At 56.2% G+C, this 25,472-nt stretch overlaps 2 protein-coding genes across 2 annotated transcripts in view; both read left to right on the top strand.

Moving 5' to 3' along the window:
• The first annotated feature begins 440 nt into the window (after nucleotides 1–440).
• On the top strand, nucleotides 441–2,170 carry LOC149523362 (uncharacterized). The gene is made up of 2 exons (XM_089770059.1): nucleotides 441–1,286; nucleotides 1,482–2,170. Exons 1-2 carry the CDS (start codon nucleotides 737–739, stop codon nucleotides 2,027–2,029), a joined length of 1,098 nt encoding a protein of 365 aa, XP_089626185.1. The 5' UTR covers nucleotides 441–736; the 3' UTR covers nucleotides 2,030–2,170.
• A 4,923-nt stretch (nucleotides 2,171–7,093) lies between these two features.
• The window catches only part of LOC102452746 (long-chain fatty acid transport protein 2), a 33,443-nt gene continuing 15,064 nt past the window's right edge, over nucleotides 7,094–25,472 (top strand). The window contains exons 1-5 of the mRNA XM_075915115.2: nucleotides 7,094–7,614; nucleotides 17,559–17,768; nucleotides 19,818–19,976; nucleotides 21,204–21,328; nucleotides 23,802–23,996. Of these exons, the coding sequence (XP_075771230.2) occupies nucleotides 7,140–7,614; nucleotides 17,559–17,768; nucleotides 19,818–19,976; nucleotides 21,204–21,328; nucleotides 23,802–23,996 (1,164 nt within the window). The 5' untranslated portion in view covers nucleotides 7,094–7,139. The remainder of the gene's footprint in view (nucleotides 7,615–17,558; nucleotides 17,769–19,817; nucleotides 19,977–21,203; nucleotides 21,329–23,801; nucleotides 23,997–25,472) is intronic.

The raw sequence follows: 25,472 nt of genomic DNA on the forward strand, positions 1-25,472 counted from the left end.
AGTCAGGCAGCCCGGCCATCGTCCCCAGGCCCTCCGCCCCTGAGCCCAAGTGACACCACAGTATTGTGGCTTGGGCCCCTCAGTCCCCGCCCCCCGTGTTGTATGTTTACATACAGGACCGCCCCCGGGGTACGGTGCTCCTCCATGTATTGTAACCACCAGTCTGTGTCCTGGCCCCTTGGGGGGGGGGGGGGGCGCGTGTCAGCTGGTGTTGTGTTAACCTGTGGAACTCCCTGCTGGTGGAGGCTGTGAGGCTTTGGGTTAATCAATGGTGTTTGACAGGGAGCAAGATGAATCCCCACACAGTGCCTGGGAGCACATCTGGCAAACGTGGCCTGGGCTCCCAGGGTATGTCTACACTAGAAAGTTAGTTCGAACTAACGGACGTTAGTTCGAACTAACTTTCCTATGCGCTACACTAGCGCTCCGTTAGTTCGAACTTAATTCGAACTAACGGAGCGCTTAGTTCGAACTAGGTAAACCTCATTTTACGAGGACTAACGCCTAGTTCGAACTAGCTAGTTCGAACTAAGGGCTGTGTAGCCCTTTAGTTCGAACTAGTGGGAGGCTAAGGCTTCCCAGGTTTCCCTGGTGGCCACTCTGGCCAACACCAGGGAAACTCTATTGCCCCCCTCCCGGCCCCGGAGCCCTTAAAGGGCCACGGGCTGGCTACTCACTTTGTGCCAGTTGCAAGGCTGCAAGCACCCGTGCCTGCACAGCCTGCACCTGCCACACAATGAGCCAGCCATCCGAGGGCTCCCAGCCCTCCACTGCTCCCCACGACCAGCCTGGCGGCTCCCAGGAGCCTGCCCGGGGGCGCAAAAGGCGGGCGCCCGCCTGGTCAAGTGCGGAGATCGTGGACCTCATCGAGGTTTGGGGGGAAGCCTCCAATGTCCACGATCTCCGCACTAGCCACCGGAATGCGGCCGTCTATGGACGCATGGCTGCCAGCCTGGCCGCCAGGGGCCACCAGCGCAGCCGGGAGCAGGTGCGCTGCAAGATTAAAGACTTGCGGCAGTCCTACTCCCGGGCCTGCCTGCCAGGGGCTGACCCGGAGGCCTGCCCCCACTTCCATGCCCTGGACCGCCTCCTGGGGGCTCATGCCGTCCCTGCCCCCCGGGACGTGATTGACCCCGGGGCAGAGGGACCGCTCCTGGACACCGAGGAGGAGCAAGAGGGCTCTGAGAGCCAGGAGCCTGCTGCCAGCCTTCCCAGGACCCGGGACCCCCGAGGCACCCCACAGAGCCGCTCGCCTGCATCATCAGAGGCCGGGGAGGCGTCCACCTGTGAGTACCCTCGTGTTCCCCTTATGTGTACGGGGGGCTGGGGCGAGAGGGAGCCCCGGGACCGTGCGCCTGGGCCTTGCCCACCACGGAGCAGCAGCTGGGGATCCTGCAGGGGCCCTGGCCTTGCAGAGGGGAGCTGGGTTTCACACACCTGGGCCCCTGGGGTAATTGACCGCTGGTCTTCTTGCACCACAGCTGCAGCACCGGGGACTGCAGGGCGCACCACACCGCCTGCAGCAGCCGCCCGCGCCCGGGCAAGCAGGACAGCCAGGAACCAGGAGGACTACCAGAGGCGGCATCTCCGGTTCCTGGACCGACAGCTCCGTCTCCAGGACCACTGGGTCCAGGAGGACCTCAGGCTGCGCCAGAGGAGTCTGGAGGCCCTGGAGGAGCAGGGCCGTGCCCTGCGAGGCCACCTCCAGAGCCTGCTAGACCGCTTTCCATTTCCTCCTCCCCCTGCTCCCCCTCTTGCTCCCCCTCTTGCTCCTCCTGCTCCCCCTCTTGCTCCCCCTCTTGCTCCCCCTGCTCCCCCTCTTGCTCCCCCTCTTGCTCCCCCTGCTCCCCCTCTTGCTCCTCCTGCTCCCCCTCTTGCTCCTCCTGCTCCTCCTGCTCCTCCTGCTTCCGCTCCTGCTTCCTCCACACCCCCTGTCCTCTCTGCCCCCCCCTCCACAACCATTCCCCACCGACGCCCCCGGACCCGCAGTGTGGCGAGACGGGAGAGGCACCCAGACTCCCACCCCTGAGCTTTCCTTTCCCTTCCTCCCTTCCCTCCCCTCCCCTTCCAGCTCCCTCGTCCCAGGTTTCCCCCTCCCTTCTCCCACCTTCATTCCTCCCTCCCCCACCCCAGTTCTGTGAAATAAACAGACGTTTTTGTTGGAAAAACAGGTGTCTTTATTTGACAGTAGGTAGGGAGGGGAAAGGGGAAGGGGGGGGTAGGGTGGAAGAAGGCCCCGGTGGGGCATGCAGGGAGAGGTCAGTCCTCCTCCTCCTCCACCTGGAAGCTCTCCCGCAGGGCTTCCCGGATCCGGATGGCCCCCCGCTGGGCTTCCCGGACGGCGGCGGTGCGGGGCTGACCGTAGTGTCCAGCCATGCGGTCAGCCTCAGCCATCCAGGCTGGCAAGAAAGCCTCCCCCTTCCGCTCACACAAATTGTGGAGCACACAACATGCCGCCACCACGGGAGGGATGTTGTGCTCGGCCAGGTCCAGACGGGTGAGGAGGCATCGAAAGCGGGCTTTCAGTCGCCCGAAGGCCCCCTCCACCACGATGCGGGCCCTGCTCAGCCTGTTATTGAAGGCCTGGCGGGAGGGATTGAGGTGTCCCGTGTAGGGCTTCATGAGCCAGGGCTGCAGTGGGTAGGCGGCATCCCCCACCAGGCAGACGGGCATGTCCACGTCCCCGACCCTGATGTGGCGGTCGGGGAAGAAGGTCCCGTCCTGCAGCCGCTGGCACACGGAGGAGTTCCGGTACACCCGGGCGTCGTGTGCTTTGCCGGACCAGCCCACATTTATGTCCGTCAACTGTCCCCGGTGGTCACATACGGCCTGCAGGATGACGGAGAAGTACCCCTTGCGGTTCACGTACCGGGACGCCTGGTGTTCCGGGGCACGGATGGGGATGTGCGTCCCGTCGATGGCCCCCCCGCAGTTGGGGAAGCCGAGGGCGCCGAATCCCCGGATGACGGCATCCGGGTTGGCGAGGCGGACCACCCTGCGGAGCAGCACCCGGTTGATGGCCTTGACCACCTGCGGAGAGAGACACAGCAAAGCGTCAATCAGTGGGGCGCCCGGGTGGCTGGGAGCGTGCGTGCCCTGGCAGTGCCCCGCGCCCCACTCCCGGAAGCAACCCCCCTGGCGGCGTGTAGTACGGCCGGGACAGCCCGACCCCTCCGGTGCGGGGCGCTTTCGCCTCCTCCCGCCCCCCCCTTTGTCCCTGGGGCGGCCCATCCCCTCCTCGCAGCCCCCCTCCCCCCCGGCTCGGTGGCCGACGAGCGCCGTACCTGCATGAGCACCGCTCCGACAGTGGATCTCCCCACGCCGAACTGGTTCCCGACGGATCGGTAGCTGTCCGGCGTGGAGAGCTTCCAGAGGGCGATGGCCACCCGCTTCTGGAGGGGGATGGCGGGTCTCATGCGAGTGTCCCTTCTTTGCAGGGCAGGGGCGAGCCACTCGCAGAGCTCCAGGAAGGTGTCCCTCCTCATCCTAAAGTTCTGGGTCCACTGTCGGTCGTCCCAGCGCTCCAGGACGATGCGGTCCCACCAGTCGCTGCTGGTGTCCAGACGCCAGATGCGGCGGGGCACGCCGGTGCCGGGGCGCCGCCGCGGCTCCTCCACGGCCCCCAGGGCGGCCAGGCGGAGAGGCAGGGGGCTGACGTTCCCCAGGTGGTGCCAGGCAGCCTCGAGCCATTGCTGGCAGGCTTGCAGCAGCAAGTCCAGAACGTGCACCAGAAGGTGCAGGGCGAGCCGTGGCTCCATGTTGCCACCTGCGGCGGTCCCCCCCGAAGGGAAGCACCGACACAGACGGGCACAGAGACCGACGCTTTGCTGTCCCTCGGCGAGGTTGGCAAGCAAGCAGGAAAAGCTGAGAACCGGCTGTCCAGGGGGGGTCCCTTTAAGCACGAGCCTCAGATAGCCTCAGACAGCAGCCACACAAAGCAACTGCTGACCTGATGCCCTGCCAGAACCGGTTTCAGCTGCCCTTAAATGCCCCCCTGCGTCCAATCAGTGTGGACGCGCTAGTTCGAACTAGCAAAACGCTAGTTCGAACTAGTTTTTAGTTCTAGATGCGCTAGTTCGAACTAGCTTAGTTCGAATTAACTAATTCGAACTAAGTTAGTTCGAACTAGCGCTGTAGTGTAGACGTACCCCCAGATCCCCATCACGTGGATGTCTCCTGGACGGAACCGGGGTGACTGGGGAGTGTACCAGCCTTGCAGCGAAACTCAGGTGGCCCTAGGGCCGGCCCGAGCGCTTCCTCCCTCCCCCTCCCGCTAGCCCTCACACATATAGCCCAGGGACATGTGTGGCCGCAGTGGGGACTTCCCTCGGGGGGCAGCCAAGGTGCCGGGAGCAGGCGAGGGGCTTAGTGGGGGCCACGCTCACAGGGCTGTGTCGCTGCAGTTTTCCCAGGAGCAGCTGGCTGTGCCGCACAGCCCAGGCATGGAGCAGAGTGCCGTTCTGCGTGCTGCGCCCTTCGGGGGGTGTGGGCTCTGGCCTGAGCCCCTGGGGCCCTGGCTGGTTCCAGCCAGCATCCATCCTTCCCCCCGGTCCTGCTATGTGCGAGCAGCATGGTCCCAGGCGTGCCCTGGAGCTGCCTGCCACAGCCACATGCCTCTCGGTCACCAGGCTGCACGTGGTTGCACATGCTGCATCCTGGTATTGGTACACAGCGTGCAGCTCACGCTGCCTGAGTGATGCTCCCTCCTCCTCCCCCCGCCCCGGGCGCCTGGCTCCCCCCCGCCCTTGTGAGTGCAAAGTGAAACACTCACCAGTGGATCCTTCCCCGGCCTCCGATGACACACGGGAGACGTCTAGGCTGCCTGAGAGGATCTCGAGCTGGAGGGTGAAGCTGCTGCCTGGTCCTCCTCCTCCTCCCCCGACTCACTGGGCAGCTCTGGGTCGCCCTCTGCCTCGCTGGGCCTGGTGACGAGGGGGCGGCTGCTGGTATCGACTGGCACCGATGATCACTGGGGTGCTACCTCTCCCGGGATGGCGTGGAGCCGCTGGTAATGGGGGCAGCTGTCGGCTCCTGTTCGGATGGCTCTTGCACCAAAAGTCTCGGCTGCCTGTCTACACTGGCCTCTTGAGCAAGAACATTTGTGCAAGGGGGCTTCTTCCTGAGCGGGAGCGTCAGAGTTCTGGCGCGAGATTTCACACGTCAGAACGTCAGTGCACTTGCACAAGAACTCGCGGCCGGTGTGGACAGGCAGCAAATTTTGCGCAAAAGCGGCCGCGAGATCGTGCCAAGGTAGCTGTAGCCCAACAGGCCTGCAATCCAGTGAGCAAGACTTTGGTTCAGGAACACAGGAGCCAAGAAAGAGGCCCTACTGAGAACTGTGCGATTGTGCAAGTTAGGTCAAGCATGGAAGGACACAGGGAGGCCCTAGGTACAGACTGTGAGCCAAAGGGGAGTAGCGGAACATCTTAATAAGAAATGTCTTGGTACAAGACCTCCCTAGGAGCTAGGCACATACCGACCTAGGTTCAGGACCAGGTCGGGATTGACAGCATGAAGGATAGTAAGTAAACCCTCCTTCCGTAAGGTGAGGGGTGGTAACTAGGCAACAGAGGGTGGTAACCCGGTATGTAAAGAAGTGATGTCAGTTGTTTGTACCTGTCTATAAAAGGACACCGCAAAGGGTGCTCTCTGGCTGCCCTTAGGAGGCGCACTAGGCGCCTGAACGGCAGGTGTCATTGCCTAAACTTACAGAGTGCGCAGTAGCTTCACTTTGACTAACTGCTGTTAATATCTGTATATGGCAACAGGCCTGCCCGGTGTTGGTACCGTGTCAACGCGGGCCATCGTGCCCAGTGGTGTCACATTGGACTGATCTCTGTTACCAACTGGTAGAGCTTCGCATTTGACAATAAACCTGCTCGATTGATTTCAAACCTTGTCTGCCTCTGTCGTTTCTGGGGCCTCTCAGAGATCTCTTGTGTTTACCCAGGTGCAGGGGGTCTAACACTCTAGATAAAGGGAGTACCGATTGTTAGGCACGCAGCCGAAAGTTTATCATCACCGACGGAGTAGAGGTCCTGTTAGGAGCGCGCCAGGACGACCCAGACCAGACAACGCTGACACCGACAGTTCAGACCACAGAAGGTACTGAGGTACAGAACACCGAGGTACAACAGGAGGTTGTGTAGTTGTGTTGGGTGTGTGTGTGCACAAAGGAGGATTTGCAGGAGGCTGTGTAGTTGTGTTGGGGGTGTGTGCAAAGGAGGATTTGTGGAAGGTTGTGTAGTTGTATTGGGGGTATGTGCAAAGGAGGATTTGCAGGAGGTTGTGTAGTTGTGTTGGGGGTGTGTGCAAAGGAGGATTTGTGGAAGGTTGTGTAGTTGTATTGGGGGTATGTGCAAAGGAGGATTTGCAGGAGGTTGTGTAGTTGTGTGTGTGTGCAAAGGAGAATTTGCGGGAGGTTGTGTAGTTGTATGGGGGGGTGTGCAAAGGAGGATTTGCGGGAGGTTGTGTAGTTGTATTGGGGGTGTGTGCAAAGGAGGATTTGCGGGAGGTTGTGTAGTTGTGTTGGGGGTGTGTGCAAAGGAGGATTTGTGGGAGGTTGTGTAGTTGTATTGGGGGTGTGTGCAAAGGAGGATTTGCGGGAGGTTGTGTAGTTGTGTTGGGGGTGTGTGCAAACGAGGATTTGCGGGAGGTTGTGTAGTTGTGTTGGGGGTGTGTGCAAAGGAGGATTTGCGGGAGGTTGTGTAGTTGTATTGGGGTGTGTGCAAAGGAGGATTTGCGGGAGGTTGTGTAGTTGTGTTGGGGGGGTTTGTGTGCGAAATGAAGCTTGACCCTCTCCCTGCTGCCCACTCCTACTGGACGCTGCGAGGCCCCTGGGTCCGCACTCGCTGGCCCCCTGGGAGCCCTCTTCCCCTTGCCCCCTGGGCCCGTGTCCCGGCTGCCCCCGCTGGCGGGAGAGCGCCCCGCAGCGTGCCCCGGCCCCACACTGCTCCCGGACGCCCCGGGCCAGGAGCCATCAGCCCAAGGGACTTTGGTAGCACTGCCCCCTCTCCCGCTCCCCGCCGGGCCTCCTCGAATCAGGCTCCTGGGGAGGGGAGGCCGGGCACTCCCACCCCCTGCCCCCGGCTCCTACACCCACGCCGCAGCGCGCCCGGCTGCCAGAGCCCAGCCCAACCATGCTTGTGCTGTGCACTGCCCTGGCAGGGCTGCTTCTCCTGCTGCCCCTGCTGGGGACCTGCCTGTGGCCCTACTGGTGGCAGGACTTGGTCACCTCCACCCTCGTCATCTACCAGGGCTTGAGGGGGCTCTGGCGGCTCCAGCGCCGCCCCCCCCTCACCCTGCTCGACAGCTTCCTGGAGAAGGCACGGAGCCATCCGGAGAAAGCCCTGCTGCTCTTCGGGGAGCAGGTCTACACCTACCGGGACATCGACCGGCGCAGCAGCCAGGTGGCTCGGGCCCTGCGGGACCTGGGGCTGCGGGAAGGGGAGGCGGTGGCCGTATTCCTGCCCAACGTGCCCGCCTACCTGTGGGTCTGGCTGGGGCTGGCCAAGATCGGCTGCGCCATGGCCTGCCTCAACAGCCACCTCCGTGCCGCCTCCCTGTTGCACTCGCTCCGCTCCTGCGGGGCCACCGTGCTGCTGACCAGCCTGGGTGAGTGTGGGGGGGGGGGGGTGCTGTGCCCGGGCTGGGTCCTGCAGCCGGGGGGCAGCCCACACTGGCAGGGACTCTGGTACCGGGTTTCCCCCAATTTCACTGCCTTTGGGGGGGTGGGTCTGGTATCTCAGCTTGGTGCAGTAGCTAGAGCAGAGGGATGGGAGCCAGGATTCTCTCCCTGGTTCGGGGAGAGGAGCAGGAGCTAGTGGTTAGAGCAAGGGGCAGGGAGCCAGGACTCCTGGATTCTAGTATGGCTCTCGGAAGGCTGTGGGGGCTAGTGGTTACAGCAGGAGACTAGGCAGCTTGCTTCCTGTGTTCGCTCCCTGAACTCCTGGGTTCTAACCCCAGTTCTGTGGGGGCTAGTGGTTAGGGCTCAGAATGAAGGCTCTCTCTAATTATTTCCATCCTGATGCAGAATGCATTTTGTTCTGTGCACCGAGGTATGTGCGGATGTGCACCATCAATAGAAACACATGCTACCGACTGTAGACCCTCTAGTAATCAGCTGCACCTGAATCGCTCTTGGGTGGCCGCCCAAGCGCTCAGATGACAGGGCACATGGCTGGCAACCAGGACTCCTGGCTCTGGGAGGGGAGTGGGGTCTAGTGGTCAGAGAAGTGGGACTGGGCACCAGAACTCCCAGATGGTTTTCACGGGGGTTGCAGAGTAGGGCCCAGGCTGCACCTCCTTCCCAGCTCCCTTCCCAGCTCCCTGGGGTGCTCTGTAAATCAGCGCCCTGCCGTTGGGGAGGCAGGCACTCAGCTGTGGGTGTGTGTAGGTCACAGACACATGGTTGGCTGCCAGCACCAGCTAAGTGCACTCTCCGGGAAACCTGGCAGGGATGTGGGTGTCCCTGAGCCTGAGCCTGATTCTTGCAGGGCAGCTCTTCTGTGCCACCTGCTCTAACCCATCCAACGCCCCCGGCCTTCCCAGAGCTGGGACAAGAACCCAGGAGCCCTCCTGCTCTAACCACTAGCCCCCACTTTCCTCCCAGGGCTGGGGAAAGAACCCAGGAGTCGTGGCTCCCTACCTGCCTGCTCTAACCACTAGCCCCCACTTTCCTCCCAGGACGGGGGAAAGAACCCAGGAGCTGTGGCTCTCTACCTGCCTGCTCTAACCACTAGCCCCCACTTCCCTCCCAGGGCTGGGGAAAGAACCCAAGAATCATGGCTCCCTACCCCCCACGCTCTAACCACTAGCCCCCACTTCCCTCCCAGGGCTGGGGAAAGAACCCAGGAGCTGTGGCTCTCTACCTGCCTGCTCTAACCACTAGCCCCCACTTCCCTCCCAGGGCTGGGGAAAGAACCCAGGAGCTGTGGCTCCCTACCTGCCTGCTCTAACCACTAGCCCCTACTTCCCTCCCAGGGCTGGGGAAAGAACCCAAGAATCATGGCTCCCTACCCCCCACGCTCTAACCACTAGCCCCCACTTCCCTCCCAGGGCTGGGGAAAGAACCCAGGAGTCGTGGCTCCCTACCCGCCTGCTCTAACCACTAGCCCCCACTTCCCTCCCAGGACTGGGGAAAGAACCCAGGAGTCCTGGCCCCCCCACTCCCTCTGCTCTAGGGTCAATGCCAGGCCCCCAATTTTTGCAGCCTCCCCCTACGGTACTTTCCCCAGGCCTGTGCCTCTTCCTGGCGTCTCTGCAGCCCCCGCCCCGTGGGAGGCCCTGTCAGTCAGGCCCTGCCAGCCCAGGGGGTAAGCTGAGTCCAGGGCAGAGTGCGGCGAGATTAGGTGCAGAGGGACTCACAGCCCGGGGCAAGGCCCTCTGGGTGAAGAGGCCAAGGGCGAGGGTTGGCAGTTCAAAGCACTTGCCACAGTGCTGTCCCTTGTGTGTGCGCACACGTGTTTGTGTGTGACTGTCCGCAGCGGCATGTGCAGGCACTGGCTGGGGAGTGTGTGTGCATGTGTGTTTGTCTACCAGCCTGTGCGCCTTATAGGCACATTGTGGGTGTTTGTGTGCAGGTGTGGTGTTAGTGTGTGTTTGCGTGTATATGTGTGTGTCGCTGTTTGTGTGTGCTGGGCTAGAGGAACATGTTAGTGTGTGCATGCATTTGTACATGTGTTATTGTGGGTGTTTATGTAGCTGTACCTGTTAATGTGTGTGCATGCGTATGTGCATTTGTATGTGTTATTATGGGGGTTGTTTATGTGCGTGTCTGCTGGGCTAGATGCGCATGCTAGTGTGTGTGTTATTGTGGGTATTGTTGATGTGCATGTCCATAAGTATACATGTAGATGTACATGCTAGTGTGTATGGGTATGCATGTGTGTGTTCTTGTAGGTGTTGTTTATGTGCATGTGTGCTGGGCTAGATGCACATGTTAAAGTGTGTTTGTGTGTGCGTTATTGTGGGTGTTTATGTGCATGTGTGCTGGGCAAGATGCCCATGCTAGTGTGTATTTGGGTACATACGTGCATTTTCATGTGTGTATGTTCTTTCTTAGTGGGGTTTCTATGTGATCTTTGGCTAGTCCCGTCCTATCTCTCTGTCTTCAGATGCAAAGTGACTCTCCAGGGATCTCTGTGGTTATTCTGTGTGTATCTAGGCATCTTTTTGTGGTTATGTGGAAAAGGGTGCATTTGTGCGTGTGTGTTTGAATGTGTGTACTCACGTGTGTGCTTGCACGCACAGATGTGTGTGTTTGTGTGCATGGATATTTTTGTGGGACTCTCTGTGGGTTTGCTTGTCTGTGTCTCTGCTGTGTGTGTGTTTGTGCGTTCTTGCGAATACAGTGGATTGCGTGCCTGTCTCTGTGTGCATGTGTGGTTTGTGTGCCTGCTGTGCACACGCTGCTTTGTGTGCGTCTCTTGTGTGTGGATTTGTGGGTGTGTGCTGGTGTTTGGGCGGGATTACCTAGCTTGTGCTAAAGTCCCCTTGGGATGTAATGCTGGCGGTGGGAGGTTATGATGACAACCTATCCCCGTCCGCGCCAACCTCCACTTTGTACCTAATAGCAGCAGTAAAACTCCTCAGATGTTAAAATTAAACCCACACTACCGGGAGGGCATTGACATGGGGAAACTGAGGCATGGTGTGGGTCAGTGACCTGACCAAGGCTGCACAGCCATTAAACCCTGCCTCTCCTGCTTCCAGTTACTCATCCTAACAAGGCCCTGCAGCCTTGAACGCTTGCAATCTTACTCTGCAGCAATGTTTGAAGATGGTGGCTGTTTCGTTACAGCTCCCTGCCAGAAGGAACAGTTGTAATTATCAGATCTTTCCTCTGTACAAGTTGTGTCCCAAGACCCCCAGGGGGCAGCCCCTCTGTAATCCCAGAGAGATCCTACCCATAACTCCCCACGGCAGCCTTTACCCATAACCAACGTTTCCTCTCATTTTTTCCATCCACGTGCGGAATACATTTTGTTCTATGCACCAAGGCATGTGTGGATGTGCACCACCAATAGGCACGCATGCTGCCAGCTGTGGGCTCACTGTTAATCAGATGGAAGGCATTTGATTTAGAGATGCGAATGATGAAAGGGTAAGCCTCGTTAATGGCTTGCCTGTTCCGGTTACCCGGCGGGGGCTGGAATAGCTCCCTACCTGATGTGGGCAGGGGGCTGCTGCAGCCCCATGGATCCCACTGGGGAGTGAAGGGGGCACTGTGGCCCATTCAGAGCATCCCCCCTCATAGCCACAGAGAGACCCTGCTCATAACCCCCCAGGGCAGTCCCTGCCCATAATCAATGTTCCCTCTAATTTTTTCCATCCATGTGCGGCTCCTGTCTATGCCGGGGGCCCAGTCCAGCTCCAGCCCCCCCGCCCCCGCCTGAGGCTCCTTTGATCAGTTAATCAGTTAAACATTACGCTTACATGAAAAGGGATTTTATATCCCTAATCTGACTCTCTCCTGACTGGCCACCTAAACTCTCAGTTTATAGGGATCACCGCTCAGGATGTTCCTGAACTAATTCCTGTGTGAACTAGAGCAGAAAAGAGCTTTTCAAAAACATCCATCCTGATTAACAAACTTCCAGAGCGTTCTCCACAATATTGAGCTGCCCTCACTGGCAAAGATGCAGTTGCTTTCTTTCCAGTCTCAAAAACGTTACCCAAACTTTTCTACTCCGTTCTGTACTATGTAGGCCTCCGCCGGTGGGCTGTGTTCTGTTCTGGGCCCTGCGTTCCAGGAAAGATGTGGAGAAATTGGAGAGGGTCCAGAGAAGAGCAACAAAAATGATGAAAGGTCTAGAAAACATGAGCTGTGAGGAAAGATTGAAGAAACACGGTTTGTTTAGTCTGGAGAAGAAGGTGACTGAAGGGGTGTGACGTAGTGGGGGTACTTGCTGGGATGTGGTGACCCCTGCTGTCTGGAGCAAGACCCAGCAGGGAAAGCCTCACTAGGCAGAGGTAATGCCAAACTTGTTGAACCAGTGGCCAGACACCCCCCATGGAGAGGAACAAAGGAAGGTGGAATGCTGCCCTGGCTGGGGGGCAGGGCTGGAAGAGGGTTAGTTAGTTCCTGTCTGGAAGGCAGGGAATAAGGAGCTGGGGAGGGGGCTGGGACTCCCCTATCTCAAGGGGGGGGCACTGAGGCCTCTTAGCCCCAGTTCCTGTAACCAGATTACATCTGTGCTGCGCTGTGCTGGAGGAGCAATAAACCACCCTCAATTCCACTGGCTGGTGCAGTCTGTTTGTGCCATTTCGGGGTGCAGGAGACGGGGAACCCCCAACGCGCCGTCACAAGGGGCACATGATAACTGTTTTGCATGGGTAAAAGATACTTTCAAATGTTCTTTGAGGATAGGAGAAGAGGCAATAGGCTTAAATGGCAGAATAGGATGTTTAGGGCTGGACATTAGGGGTACTTTTACACTGCACAGCTATTCCGGGATACTTCCAGTATCCCGAAATAGCTACCCCACATCTACACAAGCTGCCTGTTAGTTTGAAATACTTTTTGAAATAATGGACACGCTATTTCACCATCTCGGGAAATCTTGCTGCACGAGGGATGGCTCAAAATAGTGCTTTCTTTAGAAATTTGGTGCCGTGTAGACGCGCCAAATTTCAAAATAAGCTATTTTGAAGTAGAATCGAAATACGATATGCAATTTGCGGAGTGCGAATTGCATATCTTATTTCGAGTGGGAAGGTGCCGTGTAGACGCACCCTAGGAAAAACTTCCTAACTGTCAGAGTTTACACTGCACCGTTATTTCAAGATAGCTAGCGTTATTTTGAAATAACAAAGCAAGCGACTACACAGCCATTCCGTTTTTTTGAAATAACATCGAAAAACGGGACAGCTTATTCCGACTTCCGTAAACCTTATTCCACGAGCTATTTCCAAAATAGCTATTTCGAAATAGCAGCAGTGTGGATGTTCCACAGCTGCTATTTCGAAATAGCTCCCTCCCCAGGGTCATTCGAAGTAATTTCTGGGGCTCTAACGGTATGTCTAGACTGCAAGGCTATTCGGTATCCCGAAAGAGCTACCCTGCGTCCAAGGAACGCATTTGCTGTTTTGAAATAAATTTTCGAAATAACGGGTGTGCTATTTCAGCATCCCTGTAAACCTCGTTCCACAAGGAATAAGAGATGTCTCGAAACAGTGCTTTATTTCAAAATGTGGTGCCGTGTAGACGCGGCAAATTTTGAAGTAGCCTATTTCGAAATCAAATCGAAATAAGACATGCAATTTGCATAGCGCCAATTGCCTATCTTATTTCGATTTTAGAGCGCAGTCTAGACATACCCTCTGTTGAGATAGCACATCCATATTAGGGGAGTCTGCCTCACGCCTCAAACTAATTTTGAGGCTTCCAAATGCGGAGGCTCTATTTTGAAAGAAGCGATTTCGGAATATTTCTTCCGGAATAGCTTATTCTGGAATACGCCTGCAGTGTAGACGTACTCAGGGTGGTTACGCACTGGAATAAATTGCCTAGGGAGACTGTGAAATCTCCATCTCTGGAAGTTTTAAAAAACAGGTTATACAAACGCCTGTCAGAGATGGTTTAGGGGGTGATACTTCGTCCTGCCATGAGTGCCGGGGACAGGACTAGATGATCTACAGAGATCCTTTCCCATCCTACAATTCTGTGACTGCAGGACTTGGTTTCTGTTTTGTTAGCTAGTTTCTTTCGGGAAGGGGGGAGAGGCCGTCTCAAAAAAACGGAGAGGTTTACACAAGTAAACACTTCTCCGCTGGGAAGTTTTGGCCACAAAAGTCTTTCTGCCTCCCATTGTCGACATTTCCAAGCCGTGTTGCTAGTAGACAGAGCAAAGGACTGTGGGTAAGCATCCTGCAGGGCAGTGTTGTGGGAAGGCAGAGCCGATTTCTACAGAAGTTTTTGTCAAACTCCAGGACTACTGGCCTGATAGCTTTAAATGCTGCTGCATTGCCAGCCTGGTTTCCAATCACCTGGTCCTTCGCCGGCTTCTGAAATCCAAAGATTGTAAGCCCAGAAGGAGCCGTTCGATCGCCCCATACCTCTTGTGCAACCTGGGGCCAAGAATGATTTAGTTTGACCTCCAGCCAACATTCCCTATAAGCTGAGCACTTGGACGGCCGTCCTGGAGAGATTCAAATGCTGCTCAACTTCAGCAAAGCACCCACAGCCAGTGTCATATGTTTCTATTGGTGGTGCACATCCATATTTGTCTCGGAGCACATAACAAAACTTATTCTGCATGCAAATGGGAAAAAAAATTAGTGTGTTCATTGCCTTGAACCAGCAATTTCCAAGACACCCTCCCAGGCATCCCTAACCTCAGGTGGACTATAATTCATCTCATAATTAATATTATAGAATTCTTCTCCAACCGAATTTCACCAGCTAATGACAGAGAGAGTGCAGATTGGCATTCATCTGCAAATCTTACACTGTTTCCCTGGGCTTGAACAAAGACATGAACTGGATAATGCATTAAAAAGCCCGTCTCTCCTGCCATTAACAACTGCATTTTTACACTGAAAGCTAAGAATGGGACCCTTCCAGCCCACTTTAATTAACCTCATTAGCACCGGTCCTACAATTGACAGGCATTTTTCCCCCCTTTCCCCTCTCTTATAAATATCTTGGTTCTGTTATTTCCACTCCAGCTCATCTGATGAAGTGGGGTTGAGCCACGAACGCTCACGATACTCTCTATAGTTGTGTTAGATGCAAAGATGCCACAGGGCGACTTGTTTTTAAAGTTACAGACTAACACGGCGAACCCTCTGAGTATAATGAATCAGACACCCAAGCAGGCCGTAGAGCTGTCCCATGCTTTTTTAATCCTCGGCACCCTGGCACAGGCGATGAGGTTTCAAAGCAGCTGTCTCTGCCTGATCTGAAGTCTGTGGAAGTCCTACAAGGCCCCCAGTAAATTAGGGCCATCTAAATATCTGGGGAGAAGCCCTGTGAAAAGTTTTTCTGTGTGTTCGCAAGATCAGCAGGGAGAAACCAGCTGCAGTTAATGATCCTCAGGATCCAAAGAGAGATTTGATCAGGGTCAGGCTAAGGGGGTAACTCTCAAGGAAGGAGCATAAAGCACTAAGCGGCGGCCCTCTTGCCAAACTAACGGGTTTAGGACATGCTCTGGCCATAATCTTCCTACTTAGAATCAGGACAAGGCAGAACACAAATCAAGGGCTGGCTTTGATTTGCCCTCTCCGAGTCAGCGAAAGCCGGTTTCTCTTCCCCTTCCAGGGCTGTTCTTTCAGAAGCACTCAGCAGCAGGGGGACATTTCAGATTCTTTTCTGGGGGGAGAGGCGGCCTGTGCGTGCTTCCATGGTGGGGGGCAGAGTGAGGGCATGGGGGAGGTGGCGTGAAGGCAATGGCTTCAGCTGTGTTACTGAGCATGCTCAGTGCAAACCAAACAGCAAACGGGGAAGGGGGAATTGATCCCATCGGCCCCCTTCCCCCCCCCCCCCGCATCACCTCTTTCCAGGAGCAACCAAGGCACTGGAAAACTCTAGTTTTTATTGGCAGCTAAGTCAGCAATCAGCTATGATGAGCACTGTATCTAGTTCCTATAAAAATAAAATAAAATAAATATTAGACCCACTCAGCTCTAATACTAACATGTTCTGACACCTCATGGCATTTTTAGTATCATGGTTCCGGCCCCAGCAGCCAGGGCCCTGGCTGCTCCCAGGGGTGGGGCCATGTGGTGGACAGACCCGGAGCCAGAGTCGCATTGCAGAGCGGCTGCTCCAACTGCCTCTGACGCCGAGGCCACGTGGTGGGGTAGCTGCTGCCAGAGCCATGAGTGCATGACAGACAGCGGCTGCACCCAGGGATTGGGGCCGCAGGGCTGCGTGGCCCGAAACAGGAGGCTGGCACTGGGGGGTCTGGTGGTGGGGGGCTCCAAAGGCCGGGGGGATGGGGAAGCCAAAGCCAGCTATTTGCAGAGGCTCTGAGGGCCGAGGCTTTTGGCAGACCAGTAACATTTCATTTGCATATTTGCATATTCATTATTTGCATAATGAGTATGCAAATATGCAAATTAAATGTTACCAGGCCCACCAAAGGTTTGCTGGTCCCTGGCATACAAAAGATTGGCAGCCACTGACTTAGGGAACACTGATGAGGGTTAACAGTTTAAAGTATGTTCTTACTTTGTTACTCTGCAGAGAGAGAGGGGTGTCCTGGGTTCTCTCTCAATTCTGGGAGCAGAGACTGGGGGAGCCCTTTGTTTCCCCAGGCAATCTTGCTTCCTCGGTGATGGTGCTGTCCCTTATTTATACTTTTCCCTGGGGGCCTGGGAAAAATCCCCTTGTGTGTCATGGGGTTTGAGCAGCCCTCGCAGTGAAGGCTGGGTGTCAGGAGGCTACGTCTAGACTGCAGGCTTTGTTCGGAAGAAGCTTTTTCCGGAAGAGATCTTCCGAAAAAACGTCTTCCGAAAGAGCGTGTCCACACTGCCAAAGCGCATCGAAAAAGCCATCTGAATGGAGGCTGTCTCACATGCAAGCTGTGATTGCTACGGACGGAGTGGCCACCAGGGCACCTGTGCTTTTTCCTCTTTCCTCTTCTTTTGAAAGAACTCCCTCTTCCCCGTCCACACACGCCTTTTCCAGAAAAAGGTTTCTTCCTCGTAGAAGGAGGATTTCCAATGTCAGAAACCCCCCCCCCCCTGTTCTTTCATTTTTCTCAGGAAGAACGTGACTATAGCATGGACGTTCCTCAAGGTTTGTCAGAAAAACGGCTGTTTTCCCGACAAAACTCTGTAGTGTAGACATACCCTGGGAGAGCGCGGATTCTGTGGCTTTCCGTGACCTCCGTCGCTTCTGCAGTGGCTGGGGCATCCGGTTCCGGGGCTGCCTGACGGGGGAAAGGGTGGAGAGATGCGAGCAAGGGGCAGGGCTCTTGGGGGGGGAAAGGCAGCGCAGAGGCGGAGCCTCAGGGAAAGGGGTGGGGTGAGGGTGGAGCTTCGGAGAGAGGGGCGGGGCTCAGAGAGAAGGGGCAGGGTGGGGGGCAGGCCTTGCTGGGGGTCAGCACAGGGGTGGGGCCGGGGTTCGGGCGCTGGTGGCCTTCACTTTTAGGGTGTTTCCGCTGCTCCTGATCTACATGAGGTATGGCACATCAGATGCCTGCATTTGCTGTTTCTGTCTCCTCCCTGAGGGGCTAGTGGGGCGCATTTCTGACTCCCCGCCTGTTTCAGTCACAGACCACCCCACTGTATGCACAGCGAGGTGCACCCAGGGATTGGGGCCGCAGGGCTCCGTGGCCCGAAACGAGGCTGGCACTGGGGGGTCTGGTGGTGGGGGGCTCCAAAGGCCGGGGGGATGGAGAACCCGCCACCACTCTCGCACGGCGGCAAATACGTGGGTTCGAGGGAGGGGGACGTGTGTGATTCTGCCCCCGCGTGCTGTGTCGGCCTGGCCCTGCCTGTCTGCGCGCGCCTCGTGTCCGTGTCTCCCCGTGGATGTGCCTCGCGGAGCACGTGATGCGGCTTCCCCCTCTTCCTGCCTGGGGAAAAACGCCTTCCTCCTCTCCCTTCAGATCTGCAAGCGGCCATCGAGAATGTTCTACCCACCCTCCGCCAGGAAGGCTTCCGGGTTTTCTACCTGAGTAAGGAGTCCCCCACGGAGGGCGTGGAGCCCCTCCAGGGCCGGATAGATGCCGCCTCCACCGCGCCGGTGCCTGTTGCTTTCCGAGGCAACGTGACCGGCAAATCCACGGCCCTCTACATTTACACCTCGGGCACCACCGGTGAGCAGGGGGCACAGGACGGGCGTTCTGGCTCGTCCGTAGGCCGGGAGAGCGCGTTGCGATACGGGGGAGTCCGATCCTTTTGTCGTCTCTGTTCACGGAGGATAGGACCAGAAGCAACGGGCGTAAATTGCAGCCCGGAAGATTGCGGGAAACCCGCCTCCCCGGGTGGTTAAGCACTGGAATACATGACCTAGGGAGGTGAGGGAGGTTTTTAAGAGCAAGTTAAACAAACATCGGCCAGCGATAGTCTCAGCACTAAAATCTCCGAGGGGCAGCCGTGGGTCACGGGCTTGCAGGTCGCGCCCACGCGTTCCCCCCCCCCCACACAGTGCCACAGCCCCTTGTCGGGGAGTCCGCTCGCTTCCAGGGGTCCGCCCCTCCGCCTCCTGGGCCGGCGCCTCTGTGAGCCCCCAGCCTGGCGCTGCCGTGGGGCCCCTCGCTCTGGACCCCTGGGGCCTCCACTCCCAGAGGGGACGGGGCAGCCTGTTCTCCAGCCCAGAGCGACGCCCAGCCAGCGTCACACAGGAGGGTTGATTGAGCTGTGAACCCAGCACAGGGACCCTCGGGGCTGTCGGCCTGGCCCCCCGCAGCCCAGCACGTCTGAGTCTCCCTGCAGCCGGGTGGGCTCTGCCTGCTCTCTCACTGCCCTGTTCAGGTGCCCCCTGAGCCTCCAGCAGCCCCTCCCTGTCCTTTGTCCCCTGACTAGGTAAGCAAGGTCGCCTGGGCCTCTCTCTCCTCTCTTTCGACCTTTGTCTCCCCCCCCCCCCCAGCTGGACAGGTCACCAGGGGCCTTTCTCTGCAGCCCATTGGCTCCCACTGGCCAGACCCAGCTGTGGGCTCCAGTTCTGTACTGGTCCCTATAACAACAAACCCCCTTCCCCCTCCCTTCCTTACACCAGTAACACCCAGGGACACTGAGTGCCCCCTCTGCATAAAACCCTCCCATGCCATCATACCCTGTTATTCTGTAACTTCAAAACCACCCAGCAGCCCTGTGGCACTTTAGAGACTAGGGTTGCCAGATAGTTTCACAACAAATACGAAACATGGCGGGGAAAAAATTGGTTGGGAAAAAAAAAAACGGGGGACCAAAGTTGACAGGGACCAAAGTTGTTGAGCAAAAAAAAAAAAAAAAAGAGTCACTGTGCCTTTAAATCCCTGCACTCCTCCCATCCCCACCAGAAGTGGCCGAGGAAGAATGTTCCAAGTGTCCTTCCGTCTGAGAAAAACAGAAAACAGACATTTTATATGTCTGGTATTTTCAGGGTTTTTTTACCAGACAGAAGCCGCAAATACTAGACTGTCTGGTCCAATACTAGCTACCTGGCAACCCTCGAGGATAACCAGATCATGGGCCTGGGTCGTACTTAGCCCTGTCTCTGTGACTTGTCGAGGTTCCTTCTCTTTGTACATTTCTGTGCTTTAGTTATTTATTGGGAAATGTCGAGAAAGGTCCATGTCACCACAAGGGCACAAACTGCCAAAAAAAAGTGTTTTCGCTAATCGTGGGCAAAACGTACGAGTTGGCCAAGTCTGAAAAATGCTGCTTGAAAACGCGTTCGAGTTGGATTTCAGGCTGCTTCCTTTGTACGCGCTGAATTGTGAGGCTGATAGTTTGTCCTTAAGCCACTGTACGGCTTTGAAGTTTTTGACTCTCGGCCTCTATTGCCAATACAGCCGCTCCCCGAGTTGCGAACGGTCAAGTTACGACCATTCGCACTTACGACCAAAGCTCCCATGGAGTGGTCGTAAAGGTGGTCCCCGAGTTACGAACGTGACCTGCGCTTACGAACAGCGCGGTCGCATGTAACTCAATGGGGTCCGAGTTATGAACAGCTGGAGTTACAGCCAAGTGTTTGGTCCGTAACTCATTTGTAACTCGGAGAGAGGCTGTAAATATCTGTGGTCGGGCCGGCCCTTTGTTTGGCCACCCAGAGGGGCTGTTTCTGATTCTAGACTCAAGCACCCACACAAAAAAAAACCCATAGGAGGATTTTCAGGATCCACAGGGCGGCATCACTAAACACAACCTTTCTGTCCCATAAGGGCTACCGAAAGCTGCCATCATCACCCACACGAGGCTGTGCATGATGGCGAGCATATTAAACGTGTGCGGCGTCAAACCCACGGACGTGATCTACACCCCTCTACCGCTGTACCACTCGGCTGCACTGCTCCTCGGACTCGGGGGAAGCTTGGAGGTTGGTATGTACAGTGTCCACTTGGGTCCAAAGACACAGAGGGTGCCAGGGTACATCCGTGGGAGAGAGGGATGAATGGAGAGGTGGTTGGGTATGGAGACAGACAGACAGATAGATAGAGGATGAGCTGTATGGGATGTATAGATACGATGGATAGGGAGAGATAGAAACATAGATAAATAGGTTTATTAGATAGAGAGTGGGGGTGTATAGGGAGAGATAGAGAGAGAGATGGATGATCTGTATGGAGATAGCTAGCTAGATAATTAGATGGGGTGGATGGGAATAGATAGATGGGGGTGGGTATAGATAGATAGATAGATAGATAGATAGATAGATAGATAGATAGATAGATAGATAGATAGATAGATAGGGTAGGTGGGGATAGATAGATAGATAGATAGATAGATAGATAGATAGATAGATAGATAGATAGATAGATAGATAGATAGATAGATAGATGGGGATTAACTGGATAGATAAAAACGCAACAAAGTGCATTTTCACATGTAGTATAATCTTTAAGCAAGCATTATGATTATCATTATCATTATGATTATTACTACTACTGCTGCTGCTGCTGCCTAGATATGGATATAACCTGGCCATGACCACATTCTGACTAGAAATAAGAAGAGATTGTCTCTAACCATCAGAGGGATAAGATTCTGAGGCAGCCACCCAAAACTGACAAATCCTTTCTTTCAGAAACCTCAGCGTGCCACCAAAGATCGGTGCACTAGGACCAACTAACTTTGCCTCAAAAATCAGCTCTGGTCAGAGAGAAACTTACAGCTCCCCCTAAAAAACAACCGCCTCACAGAACAAACCCATATTCAAACATGTCTCCAAAGACTGACCATTTGCTCGCACACTAAGGAAAAAACGTACACACTACGGCGCCCCCTAGGGGCTCTGGCCATATTATTGTGTGTTTTATGGTGGCACCATTGGCAGCTCTGTTGTGCTGTGCGCTGTGCAAACACAGAGCAAAGAGAGGGTCTCAGGAGAGGCCCACAAGATGAGACACGGAAGCTGCATTTCAGAAATCGTTGGGCAGAGCAGAAGGAAATAGCTGGATGATTCCAATAAGCGGAACAAGCAGAGGAGCCATGGCACCCGCTGCCTCGTGGGTGCCATTATTGCGCTAGGGTAGCCTGGAAGGGCTGGATTTGGTGAGGCTCCCAGGTTCACATCCCCTCCCCATCACCTCTGCTTTCCTCTCCCCTAGGAGCCACCTGTGTCCTGCGTTCGAAGTTCTCTGTCTCCCAGTTCTGGGATGACTGCCGGCGCTACAACGTCACTGTCATCCAGTACGTAGGGGAGGTGATGCGCTACCTCTGCAACGCGCCCAAGGTACCCCAGTGCGAGATTGTCTGCGGGGAAGGGGCTGATCCCAGCGGGGGAGCTGGGGGAACCAGGAGGGAAGTCCTGCTCTGTAGTGGTGTTGTTATTACTGCAAGATACTGTCACAGCACCCAGTTAACCACAGAGCAAATCCAGACGGCAAGTGGTGTATTTACACAACTGCCCCCCGTGTGCCTTCAGTTCATAGGCCAGGGCTACTCAACCCACCGCCCCTTTGTTTGCGGCCTGCGGGTGGCAGTCAAAACAATAAAACTGTCAGTATAACGGTCTCCTGTTGATGAGCGTTTTAGCAGTTCGATTCCTGGCCTGTCATTGCTCATTCAAAGTGCTGTCATCTGGGTGGAAATGGGGTAACGGTTGCATTTTATTCATATCCGCAGAACTGACTTAAAGGGGGGGCCTGTGTGTTGTGTAGACTTAGCTTAACCTTTGTATTCATGCCCATCAGCGTGAAAGAAGCTATTTGCATCTAATTGCGCATATATTTGCATGCCCCACTTCAGTTGTGGCCCTCGGCACCTGCTGTGAGTATCATTGTGGCCCCCGGGGCTTCCAAAATTGAGTAGCCCTGGGGTGGGTAGGTGTCACCCCGCCCCCCACAATAGGGAGCCGTTACAAGTGTCAAGTGACGATGTACAACGGGATTAGCCCGGGGACGCCAGCACCCGGACTGGCTGGCACCAACCGGACAGAAACCAGCAAAAAAATGCTGTTCACCTTTTTATGCCTTATCCACCCTTGGGGGGCTTGGGACCCATAGCAACGCCGCCCCCACCCCAGGCTCCATCCTGCCTCCTCCTGCCCCTGATTTGCCCCTTCCTGCCCCCCTTGTATGACCCTGAAGCCTCCTCCTCTGAGTTACACAACCTGGGGGGTTAATGGGCGGGGGGGGGGCTGGCGCCAGCTGGTGGCAGGGATGGCCATGATGGGAGCCCAGGAAGCAGAGTGGCACAGCAGCCGTGCGCTGCTCCACTGTCCTCTCCCAACCGGGTTGCACTGTTTCCTGTGGTGAGTGTGTGTGTGGGTGTGGGGGGGGGGGCAACTCCTGTTTTTGCCCCTCATCAGTCCACCCCCAGCTAATCCACTGTGGTACCCTGTGCTTCACAGCTTCCCGTCAATATGGGGGACTGTCCCATCCATATGACAGCTGGGGCAGCTGCCTCAGGGGCCCCCAAAACTCGGGGTCCGGGGCAGCCGCCCTGAACTGTCCTATGGCGCTGCCAGAGCTGAAACCTGAAATATTTTGATCCTGAAATGCTGCCAGGGTGCCACATGGGAGTTGTAGTTCCGTTGCCTCGTGTTTTAATATTCCTCTCCTGGTCAAGCTCCTCACCGGACGACATCGCCCATGATGTACCCTGGCAGCATTTCAGAATCAGAATATTTCACTTTTTGGTTTGACTGTAAACTAGCTCTTCTCTGGAGGAAACTGAGATGCAGAATAGGGTCAGGAAGAGGTGGAGGGGGGGCATTAGGACCCAGGGGTGCCCCAGATTTTCAGGTGCCCTACGCAGCTGCACGTGCTGCGTATGAGTAAACCCTGAATGGAGGGTAGGGTTGCCAGTTACTTTCACAAAAAATCCTGAACGTGGAAAAAAAATTATTGAGCAAAAAAAACAAAACAAAACTGGGAGATCAAACTTGTTGATCAAAAAAAAAAAAAAAAAGGTCACTGCGTCTTTAAATCCACACCCCCGCTCCTCCCACACCCGTCAGATGTGGTATTTACATAGCCGGTATTTTCTGGTTTTTTTACTGGACAGGGGCCACAAATACCAGACTGTCTGGGCAAAAACCGGACACCCGGCAACCCTAGCAGGGGGCAGGACATACTGGAAGTGCAGGGCTGGGGTTGGGGAGTAGGGGTGGGGGGAGGAAAGTGCAGGGGCTGGGGTGAAGGGCACAATGCAGGGGTTAGTGGTAAGGGGAGTCAGGATGGGGGTGTAAGGGTTGGGGAGCCCAGGGGTACCAGGGGAAACGGGCAATATTATGCTCATGAGGGTGAGAGGCACTGAAACCCAAATTTGCCCAGGGTGCCATTTTCCCCAAGGCCGGCCTTGAAGACAGCTGGCCTGGGGCCTCGCAGGGGTGTTCCTGTGAGGGCGATAAATCAACAAGGGGGTTTAGGGAGGCTCTAGGTGATTAGCAGAGCGCCTACAGCTAGGTTTTATTTCTACTGGTGGTGCACATCTGAACACAACTTGGTGCACAGAACAAAATTTATTCTGCACAAGGGATGGGAAAAAAATCCACACATGGCTAGAAAAGGTTAGAAGAACGTTGCTCAGGGCCCGCCCCCTAAGTGGCTGCCCATGGCCCTTTCCAGCACAGCCTGGGGCAACTCCCCACTCACCGCAGGCTCTGTCCTGCCTCTTGCTGCTTGAAGCAGCGTGAGACCCAGAGCAAGACCCGGTCTCCGCTCTGGGCTGCTCCTGGACCCCCCGTCCTGTTTGCCTTGCAGCGGGAGAACGAACGAGAGCACAGAGTGCGGCTGGTGCTGGGCAACGGCCTGCGGGTGGAGGTCTGGAAGGAATTCCTCCGGCGCTTCGGGCCCATCCGCATCTGCGAGTTCTACGGGGCCACGGAGGGGAACATCGGGTTCGTCAACTACACAGGGAAGATTGGAGCCGTGGGAAGGACCAATTTCTTCTTCAAGGTGACGAAGGCTCTTCTGTCTCCCCCGGACCGAGCCCAACCCCCTCCAGGGGCAGCGGGTCTCATAGGCAGGGGAAGGCTTTGCCTTCCCGAACCGCCAGCTGGGCCCTGCTGAGACTCCTCCCGCAGAATGCCTGCTGTAGGCCACCTGGGGGCGGAGCGTTGATCCCACCCTCCCCGTTCTCTGGGGCTGGCGAGGTTGGCGCTGTGCATCACCCCACTTCCCTGTGGTGCTGGGGGGCTGATGGGTGGGGCCTTAACAGAAGGGGCGGGGCTGGGAGTTTGCCTCCCTCAACCCGACCTTCACCCACCACCCACGGTGCCCAGGTTTCAGCATAATTTTCCCGCGCATCCGCGATTCGCCTCCAGCGGCGTGGGCCTCAGACAGAGCCTGCTTTATACTAGCAGCTAGAGTTGGCCATGAAGGAGACAGACACAGCACAATGATTGGGCATGTGCGGCTGCAACGTGGCCCCTCAACAGCCCACGCCCCTTCCCCAGGAGAGAGCAGTTCCAATGGTCAGTGCACTGGAGGATGTGGATTTCGGTGGGCTCAGCTCTGGCTTGCCAGGTCTCTGCACCCACTCTCTGTTTGCCTTTAGAGCCTTGAACAAGGGTTGAGGAAACTCAGGGAAATGAATCCAAATTAACGAAGGGTGTGAACGTAAAGTTGAAGTGGCCTTGACTTAATTGAACTTCATTCATGTCCAAGGTGAAAGAAGGACAATACTATGCTCATGAGGGTGAGAGGCACCAAACCCAAATTTGCCCAGGGTGCCATTTTCCCCAAGGCCGGCCTTGAAGACACAGCTGGCCTGGGGCCTCGCAGGGGTGTTCCTGTGAGGGCGATAAATCAACAAGGGGGTTTAGGGAGGCTCTAGGTCAGTGGTCCCCAACCTTTCAAGGTTGTCGGGCGCCAGGGGGCGTGGCCGTTTGCTCGCCAGGCGCCAGGGGGCGGGGACACTTGGGCACCAGGGGGCGGCCCCCCCCATAGCCGCATGCCCGGGGGCGGCCTCCCCCATAGCTGCATGCCCGCGGCCGGCGCTCCCCCCGCCATGCGTCCGGTGCCAGGCCAGTCCTGAGCACCTGGCGGGCGCATGGAAATGCCCCCATGGGCGCCATGGCGCCCGCGGGCACCGTGTTGGGGACGACGGCTCTAGGTGATTAGCAGAGCGCCTAGAGCTAGGTTTTATTTCTACTGGTGGTGCACATCTGAACACAACTTGGTGCGCAGAACAAAATTTATTCTGCACAGGGGATGGGGAAAAAAATCTACACATGGATGGATTAGTCTGCGCTAACGGGTCATCTTCCACGTCCGTGGTGTCCAACCCGGTAGCCACTAGCCACACGCTGTCCGGTTGAGTGTGGCGAGTTTGCGCTAGCTATAGCTTCTCTAGTGGCTACTGCTTGAGAACAAGTTGGCCACCACGGTTCTACTTGACCTTGCTAGTGCGCTCTACAGACACCTAATGCG

Source organism: Pelodiscus sinensis, chromosome 18 (genome assembly GCF_052426305.1).
Source record: "Pelodiscus sinensis isolate ZL-2025 chromosome 18, ASM5242630v1, whole genome shotgun sequence".
Lineage (NCBI taxonomy): Eukaryota > Metazoa > Chordata > Testudines > Trionychidae > Pelodiscus > Pelodiscus sinensis.

What these genes read in the sequence shown, in the direction of transcription:
- LOC149523362 (XM_089770059.1), top strand. Translation starts at nt 737, where the DNA reads ATGAGCCAGCCATCCGAGGGCTCCCAGCCCTCCACTGCTCCCCACGAC. An exon ending in GGCCGGGGAGGCGTCCACCT is followed by an intron (nt 1,287 to 1,481) that starts GTGAGTACCCTC and finishes CTTGCACCACAG; the next exon opens with CTGCAGCACCGGGGACTGCA.